The sequence below is a fragment of the Nicotiana tabacum genome, chromosome 19 (genome assembly GCF_000715075.1).
Source record: "Nicotiana tabacum cultivar K326 chromosome 19, ASM71507v2, whole genome shotgun sequence".
NCBI classification, from domain to species: Eukaryota; Viridiplantae; Streptophyta; class Magnoliopsida; order Solanales; family Solanaceae; genus Nicotiana; species Nicotiana tabacum.
This window is the reverse complement of record NC_134098.1, coordinates 141,190,692-141,201,185: the sequence shown is the minus strand read 5'-3', so window position 1 is coordinate 141,201,185 and position 10,494 is coordinate 141,190,692. Positions and strand designations below refer to the sequence as shown.

At 35.7% G+C, this 10,494-nt stretch overlaps 2 protein-coding genes across 2 annotated transcripts; one reads left to right on the top strand and one right to left on the bottom strand.

The window, feature by feature from the left end:
- Positions 1 to 1,534: 1,534 nt before the first annotated feature.
- Positions 1,535 to 6,412, top strand: LOC107785419 (actin-related protein 2/3 complex subunit 5A). Its single transcript, XM_016606725.2, has 4 exons — positions 1,535 to 1,759; positions 1,884 to 1,956; positions 2,056 to 2,156; positions 6,133 to 6,412. The coding sequence occupies exons 1-4, from the start codon at positions 1,671 to 1,673 to the stop codon at positions 6,266 to 6,268; spliced, it is 399 nt and encodes a 132-aa protein (XP_016462211.1). The 5' UTR covers positions 1,535 to 1,670; the 3' UTR covers positions 6,269 to 6,412.
- A 579-nt stretch (positions 6,413 to 6,991) lies between these two features.
- Positions 6,992 to 10,064, bottom strand: LOC107785429 (homeobox-leucine zipper protein HAT3-like). The gene is made up of 4 exons (XM_016606734.2): positions 9,459 to 10,064; positions 8,697 to 9,007; positions 8,366 to 8,445; positions 6,992 to 7,737 (listed from the first exon to the last, which is right to left on the bottom strand). The coding sequence occupies exons 1-4, from the start codon at positions 9,604 to 9,606 to the stop codon at positions 7,380 to 7,382; spliced, it is 897 nt and encodes a 298-aa protein (XP_016462220.1). The 5' UTR covers positions 9,607 to 10,064; the 3' UTR covers positions 6,992 to 7,379.
- Positions 10,065 to 10,494: the final 430 nt, after the last annotated feature.

Here is a 10,494-nt window from a genome sequence, read left to right as displayed (position 1 = left end):
TCCTGCAACACCCTTACCGCTTCGACAACGTGCTCTTCTTCAGCATTATCAGGAGTTGCCTCTCGAACATGTCGTGGATACCGCATGTCGTGGACCGGAGTGGCCTCGTTCCCCTCACTGCGGGTATCACTATTTGAATCCTCGTGTCGGGGTTGATTTCCTTGGGCCTCAAGGTTGTGTGTGTATTTAACACCATTATCTGCCATTTTCTATGATTTTTTGCTAAGAATAAATAATCAAACACGTTAGTAAAAGAGGCAAGGACCAACTTAATTATACAACTGTCTAAGCCCCACGATGTGCGCTAAACTATTTACCCGTAAAATGGTACAGTTGAATTTATACGTGGTTTATAGACAAGTGAATTAATTTGATCCTAAAATAATAGATGAATTAGACGAAAATGTAATACTTAGCCTTGAGATAAAGATAAAATAGCAGAAATAGCAATTCCGGGAGTAAGGCTTCCGTGCACAACGGTAATGATATCAATAAACAAGAAGATAAAATTATATTGAGCTTTGAATAAAGTGTAGCGTATTTTTTGCCAGAAAAGTCATGTCCTCTACAATGATAATATAGTTTACTATTTATAGTTGCACTTAGTGAACGAAATCTAGGATCAAGCCATTCTTTAATGTTAATTATGAGAGCCATTGAAGAATATGTAACGGCGGACAGTGAATGTCATATTCCTTGTAACGGTCCGCGTATTTAACTCTATAGAATATTCCTCATTAAATACTACCGGGTAGGAGGCATTTATTTCGTCTTTATGAGTATAATTCTCTCTGATAACATATGAGATTGTTGCCTTCGGATTCAACTATCTTTTGTCTACTATTTTCTGTCTTCGGCTCCACGTATCACTTCCTTATGCGATCATTTAATATAAACACATTTTACCCTATACAACGTCAATTATAATTTTTAATGAATTCTGATTCATGAATCCGCATCTGCTATGTAAATACTTTGCTGAAAGAGTCTCAATTTGAATAAGAACTGTTTGCAATTTTTTCGGTAACTTAATTTGTTTAAATAGTTATTTTCTACTGTTTCGAATTCTTTGGAAATGTTGCAGTGCGTATAGGCACATAAGAAAGCTATAACACGAATTGGTTGAAAAAATAAATTCTAATTTTAAGTTTAACATGAATGTCTTTTTTTTAAAATTTGTATCTATTGAGATGAGGTACACGCGCACACGAGTACCTTAAGACTGGTATTTTAAAAAATTAAGAGGAACATTACCGCATTTTTCTTACAAATCATAAGTTGTTTTTGTTAGAATTTGATTCATATGCAAATCATAATTTACAAATTCCAATTATATTTAGTAATATCGAATGATAAAATGCATTTAAATACAATTTACAAAAACCGGTTGATATTTAAATCGCAGCTGGTATATCGCATTTGGAAATCATTCCGCGCCATAGTCGCGGTTCATTTAATGCAATTTATAAATCGCAATAAGCTAATACGACTCATAAATCGTTTGAGGAATTCGCCATATTCTCATTTAATATTCTTATTTGGCAAAAGCGTCTTAGAGTTAGAACTCGAGTTCTCACTCCTGTTGGTAATCAATACCGGTATTCAGATCATCAAACACACCCAATAAAGATCCCAAAAGTAGCGGCGCAATTGGGCTCAAGGTAGAGGAAATGGCGGAGTTTGTTGAAGCAGATAATTTCGAAGCCATAATCACCAGAATCGAACACAAGTCCCGCAAGATCGAAAGCTTACTCAAACAGTACATAAAATTCTACCCTTTTCAAGTTCCAATTTTTCCTCGTTTATACCTGCATAAAAGCAAATACCCACATCTATAATTGTATAATACTAAAGACCCACTTGTGATTTTGATTATTTGTTAGGTATAAACCAGTGGAAGCTCTGAAAACAGCTCTAGAAGGATCACCTCCCAAGACCAAAGATGAAAGATGCAAGGTTCAATCTTTTTGTAAAATTATCTTTTTTTATTAGAATGCTGGTCTATGATGCAACTTCTGAGGTTGACATTTAATTTTTTGTTTTGGGAATTTGCAGTCTGCTAATTGGATAGTGGTGCATAGGGCTATAATGGCTATCAAAGATGTTGATAGCTTGTTCTCTGCTTTGGATCCTGAGTACTATGATATTCTCATGAAGTAAGTTTATTTCTTATTCCTACTTGTTATTTGTATTTTTGGCCTACATAGGATTTGAAGATTATGTTGCCAATATATAATAATAGATGTGATTCATGTCCACAGAGAATTGTTATTACTATGAGTACTCTATCTCTATCATTGTATATTGAGCTATTGGTGTTGCAAAGCATTTTAAATAGATTTGTGCAATTACATGCATAGGCAACTAATTGTAAAGGTCAAGAAGAAAGTGAAAAACACAACGTATTTCCTCTGCGATTGAATGAGACACATATTTCTCTACCTTATGTTGCTACTAAGGACCAGTCTAGTGTTATAATTATGTTTAAGCGGAAATAGACCTGGGCAGACTAGCCTAGTGATAAGATTCTTCCACCTCCAATTTTGAGGTCGGGGTTCGAGTCACCAATGGGAAAAAAATGGAAAAGGCCACTGTTGGACTCCTAGGTTGCGGCCGTTTGGGGGTGAGATTTACCATGTTCAAAAAAGAAAAAAAGATTAGGTGGAATAATTGGTGGAACAGTCTTTTATAGCTCTTACATCGAGTATCACAACCTGAAAATGGCATAGTTTGAAATTGTACACTCTTATACACTGCACTAAATATTTTATGTTCATTTTACTTTAGGTTTGGATTTGAGATGTGTCATGAAATCTATTGAACTTGAGAAACTTTGTTAGAGATTTCCAAAGAACTATAGTTGGACATTTTGGTAATTGCCAACAATATGTTTCATCAAATTTGATCAACAATATGCAAGTTTTTATGACCTCAATTTAGGTTTTTAAAGTGCAGCTACTAGTTTAAGTTTGGTGTTGGTCTTATATCTCCATGAATACAAGATATTACAGTTTAAAAGAAATGTTTTTTTAAATGAATTCACCATATAGGTAGGTGAGATTGCCTTTTTCATTTGGTTTTCTGTTACCACTTACCGGCAACCAGGGAACTGCTCTAATACTTGCTAGTTTCTTGATTGGGTGCAAATTTAGTTCTGGAAACTGATATGGAACTACATATGTAAACTCTAAAGTTGAGGGAATCATCTGGCATGAAGAGTCTGAATTTCATTGCGAATAACTTGGGTTGGTATGCTTATCCGGGCCCATTTACAAATATTACCCAATATTTTCCTGCCCCCATTGTATTTGGCCCTGTTTCACTTCCAAATGTTTTAATTTGATCAGTTTGTAATGGAACTAAATGTGTACAATAATTTGAAATGTTATTTATAAATTAAGATAGCACTGTAAAAATGCTACAAGTTTGAGTTTTTCTTATAATCAGATATCGTTTTTATTAATTCATCGAGATGGTGCTCAAAATATATGTACAATGTGGTTATGTAGGCTACTTTTGGCACCTATCTAACTACCTAATTTAGTATACAGAGTATATTCTTTCTTTACACCAAATATATAAATGAAACAACAGAAGCTCTTCAGATTCCTTAAGCTCTTGTTACTGCTTTGAATTTTGAAAGGGCTACTACTACTTCTTTCATTCCATGTAGTCTTGAAAAGGCAAAGTGGGGCATGTTTTCAACTCTTCCGAAGATCCCTTTCCCTCCAACTTGCCATGCCTTTATAGTTGTCTTCTGGTGTAAAAAAACACCTCCGCCCAAAGCTTTGAGGCCATCCTGCAGTATAACAATACCTTGCACATGAAACACCAACTTAGAACAATCTATTTCCTCTTTATTGGATTTTCTGTCAGAAAGAATTGCATCCCACTATGCAGCATGTGAAGAAAGTGATTTTTTTTTGGTGTTTGTGTATTCCTTATCTCCTTTCACCGTGTTTTCTTTTCTCCTCCTTGGTAAGACCCACATTATAGAAGCTCTTTAAAAACGTACGAGCAACGCTCCTTTCAACTTCGTTAGTATATCCTCACCACTTTCTGCCACAGAAACTGTAGATTTATATGAACTTCTCTACTTCTTTCCATTCCCTATCTGAACAGGTCTTCTCAATGGAAATTTTCCAAGATGAACTCTTAGTTCTTATTGTGATGATTTCAGTGATAATTGCCATCATATCATGAGTAATCACATAGACTCTTGATAAGCAAGCTTCAAGTTTAATTTCAGTTTCCACATCATATATCCAACCAAATTGTTTCCAGTTACAGTTCCCAACAAATAAAGCCAGTGAACCCTGTGAACTCATCTTTCCCCTTCATAATCCCTTTTCATAGTGTTTACTCAGTTACTTCATTCGACTATCATCCATTTCTAAATGTTCTGTATTTAGCCACTATCGCTTTTTTCTGTAAAGCATCACCATATATGCAAACCCCATATCCAATTTTCCAAAGAAGGCCATATTTATACATCTAATCTCCTTATTCCTCCCTTGTGGGGACTTTTGTTTTCTCCCATTTCATCAATGATATATCTACTCCCTCTCCTTTTTCTCCCATAAAACCTTCTTTTATCCCTTGTTTCGAGCTAGGCAAAGTAGATTTCAATAGCGTTCTCTTCTCCTTTAGACAAATATTTTCTCTTCCACCCGCTTAACATCTATTATAAATTTTCAATCACTGATAGCAATATATGCACAATATGCAGTATATTGAAATCCTCTCCATTATATTTTTTTTTATTTTTCTCTACGTTTATTATAGTTGACTTTTTTTAGAAGGGAATATAGTTGACTTTTGAAAAACGACAAAAGCTAGACATATTGATACCTAAGAGTATTTTTTGTTTTCTTTTGAAATATAAGGCCATGATGGAGTTGCCTTCCAAATATGGAGACTTGTATTTATGCTCCCCACTGGTCCGACACAAGTAGCACAGAAACAACAGACATGAGAGTCATGTCTTACATGAAGACACAAATTTTGAAAATAACGGAACATGACACAAGTTGGAAGGATATTATAATTTTGAAGTATACTATATTTTATATAACCTAAATTAATGAATAATCGTAAGAATTAAAAATGATACAAAAAGAAATATAAATTGATTACATAAAAAAGTTGATTGCATAATCATAATTTGTAATAAGGCATTACGACTTAGGTGGTATCTAAGTTGCTCAGACTCTTCATTTTCGGTGCCGCACCCGTGTCGACACAACATGGGTATGAGTGTGTGATCCGGATCTGGTCAACCGATTTTGGATACTTTTACCAAAATTAACGGGAGAAATTCGGGACAGATACAATGATTTCTGAAATCAAAACAAAAGCTTAGGTGAAATTGAAGAAAATGGAATGCCTTGTATATATAAATTTTTATGTCAAGTCCTTTTCCTTTATCTCCTTCTCAGACTACCTTGATAAGTGTTTCACATAATGTCTCATTTAGTCTAGTAGCTAGTTCAATTAAGGGGAGGGATAAAGAGAAGATCTTTCTTACCTGTACAGTTATGGTTGTATGCTGATTAGCATTAATTAGTTTAGTTGCAGCAAATGTGGATATACCAATATTCTACCTTTGCCAACAAGATGCCAGCTTTAAATAATTTGCTGCTGATTTGATTTCTTATGGTTCTGGTTAAAGTTTAGTCCTAAATCTGTTTATATCTTCGTTAGTGTAAAGAAGATGAAGGAATTATGTGACGCAAGGTGACATTTCCTTGTTGAATGAACTCTTTTTGACAGCTTTCATTTGCTTTAATGGACCATTCCAGTGACCCCAGCATAACTAATTTGAACTCTAGGAATAGCAGAACAAGTCAAGTTGAAGTTATAGGATGAGGGGAAATGGAAGGAGACATTCTTTCTTTTTCTGATATTGGACCATCTAGACTCTGCTTCACACACTCTGTAGTTGAACATGAACTTGTATGATGTATACATACTTGAGACACAGAGAAGAAATGAATATGAATTTGCCTTGCCATTTATGAATATTTAAAAAGGAAAATAAATCCATAGATCTACATGTTGCACAAGTAATGTGGCATATTTCTGAAGTTGGGTTACAAGATTCACAGTCAAACCTTCTTATCTGATGTGCAGGTACTTGTACAGAGGTTTGTCTACTGGAGACCGCCCAACATGTGACCAATGCCTAAGGATTCATGAAAAACTTACAGAAAAAGCTGGTTTGGGTTGCATACTGCGTTGTCTTGCTGACACTGTGAATACTGTGTGACTAATATCTGTTTATCAAAGCTGAATGAACACAATGCTAAACTTTATGAACAAAAAAGATTTTCATCAATACAAATGAATGTTTACTTTGAAATTGCACTGGTATATGTCTTTGCATGTTTAATTGAAGCTAAGATTAAGTTCAGCTTGTTTTCAAAGGGTTGTTTCCTCTCTTTAAATCTGTATTCTTCTAGATATATAACATAAGAACTGTTCCAAGGCTATTTGAGCTTTCTGCCATTCCTTTTCTACTGTTGGTGGATGTAGTTTATGTGACAGTATCAAGTCAAGGAGATGTTGCTTCCAAGAGTTCTATAAACTGTATCGAAAGTTTTTTTGTACAACTTTGCTGTTGTTTGAGATCATCTCAAGCCCCCATCCCCCAACCCAAACCAAAAGATTGCAACTTAATACATTCTAGGGCATGCGGTGCATTTTGTGATACCTCGGGATCGCTTGCATCTAATGGTGTGGCCTAGCTATCTATGAATGAAAATAATGAGATGGAATTATTATTTTTTTCATATTTGCTCAACCCTTAATAGATAGAGTTATTGCTAATGAAAGGTACGTGCAAGATGATCCAGATATCACTGTTGTGAAAAAATAAAAAGTAAAATAAACAGACACAGAGGGGATTGGTTAATGTAATCGACTTTGTGACCTTATGGGGAAGCCTAGCTAGTCAAATACTTTTAAGAGGCACAAGGTTTATGGATAATACTATAGCAATCATGTCCACAAGTGCCCAATAGGGATGTATAAAGGTGGTTAGTGAGCACAATTATATATGTCGTCCCATTTAAGTAACCATTTCCCTACACAAATGAAATGAACAAATTCAACAATTGTTGCTCTTGACCCAACATTACATCCCGCTTTTGGAGCATTAATCATTCATCTACTAAAGAGAACCCCAACAAGAATAAAAGAACTAAAGATTCTCTTGTAATCATCTCATTCATCCTACTCTATAAACACTTTCTGATTTCTCCCTACCTTTATCTGGACCACTTTTCACTACCCGTTGTCTATCTGTTTGGCTCCAAGTAGAGTTTATACTCTTCCCATTGTGTCTAAAATGACCTTTTCACCCTCACAACAAGAGTAAACTACAGTTGTGTTCGTTGCACGTCGAGTGTTTTAGGGGAGAAAATTGCAGCCCATGGTTTGTTGAGGGGCACTGGCGGTTGGTGAAGGGCGCCTACAGGGTGGTTCGAGCGAGAGACACCTGCACCGGTGACTGAAGAAGAGGCGGCAGAGGAGGAAGAAGACGATACGGCCACACGCTCGCACTGAGGGCACATGGTAAGGGTGGTGGGAGGAGTCATGTTCATGTACATTTGTGGAGAAAGCTTCAATGCTCTAAGCTCAGTAACTTCCTTCTGCAATCGTCTGTTTTCCTCTGTCAGATTCTCACAGCAACGCCTCAAGTACTCACAATCAACCTCTGTTTGCTTCAACTTGGTCCTGCATTATTCAAGCCATTACTTAGTCCTTCTAAATTAAGTATTAGTCGTCATAGAAAATTATGTTCAAATAATTGACAGCAGTATAATCCGACAAGTGGGGTCGAATGAACCAAAATCAAAAGCAAATGAACCGCTATTTGAACAACAAAAACAACCCCAATGTAATCCAACAAGTGAGGGTCTAGGAAGGATAGTGTGTATGCAACCTTACCCCTACCTTACCAAGATAGATCTTTGGCTCAAGCAAGGCACAATCACAGTCATGAACCGTAATTTAACGCGAAACATATATACATTAACAAAACTAAATTTATCAACCAGTATGAAATTCTTAACTAAGTATAATAAGTTCAGTGCAAAAAAACCTTATAAATTAAAATGAAATAGGACAAATCTGTTTTTGTAATTATTGTAGAATAAATTGTTTGACCGTTTTAAATTCAAGGGTAAGAAGTATAATCCATGCACACGTGTGTAACCCGAGAGGGCTTTACTTAGATTATCATAATCAAAATCTTATAATGGAACACTACACGTGCTCAAGTAATTATCGGAGATCATGCTACAAACGTGAAATATTATTTCAATGCCAAAAATACCCTTGAATCAGTAAGCAAATAACATACCTTGCCCTTCTGTTCTGAAACCACACCTCCACTTGTCTTGGCCTGAGATTCAGCTGTTTCGACAGTGCCAATTTTTGCTTCTAAAGAAAAAATAATAATTCATCACCTTAGCATTTAAAAAATCAGATTCTTTGAGAAACATAGATGCTTATAGTTTTTCCCAAATTTTTTATAATACTATCGGATTATTTTTTTGGGGAGAAGTAGATTGACATATTCTCACCCCCAAAGCCAATTACAACTACTAAACACGTTTAAACAAACTTTTTTTTAATAAATCTTTATTCCGAAATTACCCTTTAAGCATAAAATATTTACAACTGCCACTTACTGGATTAAGAGTGTTATGCTCCTTGAATGTCTCTTCAAGAAGGGCTGCTTGCTCCTTGGACAGCCGGAGTTTCTTCCTCGCCGCCGCGTCGCCGCCGTCATCCTCCAGGGAGCTGGTGGGCCTCTCCCCTTCGTTATCTTCTCTGTCATGACTCCTCTTCCCACTCACACTCGAAACTGTGCTGTTATTAGGTGATGAAACCATTATCAAACCTTCATCTTCTAATTCCTCATCACATGACTCTATCATTCTCGCTGGTTGATTCATATCTATTTCCCCTCTTATAGATTCTTTTGCTTCTTCATTTCTCTCTGCCAAAAAACATTTACATAAATCAAACGTGCTAAAAAAAACCCATTTGGTTGGCCCGAATGAAGCCTATATTTATTGAGTTCAACTGAATCTAATATTCTGATGGGTTTGAATGTGTGACAATTTTCTAAAATTTCAACTAATTCTAAATTTTAGGACAGTATAAAAGTTGAACCACTCCAGTTCAAAAGTGATTCGTCTTCGAGCATGCATCCAAGACCAAATGAAAGAAAAATGGTTGATTCGGTACACGAAGCATAGGATTTGAGAAAAGGTTGCACCGTAAGTGTTGTGATGTAAGCGGCCTATATACTGATTATTCCATGCGGTTTGGACCCGTGATTAATAGGTCACACACAAATAACTTTATATCGTTGCCGTAAGTCTCTCCTTCACGGACCAAATGAAAGAAAAAAAAAACAAAAAGTTGTAATCTTTTGTCACTTTTACCTGCAGAAATTTGATGATTATGCAAGAAGGGCAAGAGGAATGGAGGAGTTGATGATGAAATGAAGTCATTATTCTTGAGATTATTTTGAGGGCAACTCATTCCTAAGCTGAGGCTCAAACCTAAACCATCTTCTTTCTCACCGCCCATCTTTTTGCTCTTCCTTTTTTTTCCTCTGAATAACCAATAAAGTTTCCTTTTTCTTTCTCTTTGGAAACCAAAAGAAAGGTAAATGGGGGTTTTCTTTCTCTGGGATATGAATGTGTTGGGTAGGAGGTGGGGGACAGAACGAAGAAAAATGGGCTGGTTCTCTTTTGTAGCAGAGGAGTTACAGCTTTTTTCCTTTGGCTAGTGCAATACAGTTTATAGGATAGGTCAGAAGATTCAGAAATGAACAATATATATACAAACAAGAAAAATATTTATAGTTGTGTCCTTTTATTTTTTGTAAACACAAAAAATAAAAATAAAAAAATACTTTCTGATTTAGAGAGAAAGAGATGTGTGAATAGACAGAGAAGAAGGCAAATAGATGTTCAATGATGACTTATGTCAGTGGCTATTGGCTCAATGATGATGATAGAGATTGGCTTTGATTTTAGCTTGGCTTTTCCCTTGTTGTTTCTTTGGATGTTTTTCTGTCTATTTATATTTGGCAAATTTTGCATGGGGCTTTTTTAGACCGTGGTTTAGTGAAATTTAACCATGGTGAATGACTTGTGAGTGTAAAAGTAACCGAAGGTAGAGTTACTGACTGTACTGTGCTCCACCTTTCAATTCCGCCTGTGGTTAATAATGTTGCTTTTTCTTCCCTGAATTGTAACTTCTCATTGAAAAGCGGCTTTTTTACTCTTTTTCCCAACGTTGACTGTTGACTAACGTGCGTGCTCCCTCGTGAAAGACTTTTTCTAAACTACTTTTTTACTCACGCGCTGAATTTTGTACCTATGTAATCACACAGCTGAAACTCTTATATTATTGTGCTAAAACTCCATTTCAATTGCATTGATCTCAAATTAAATGGATTTATTTTTATAT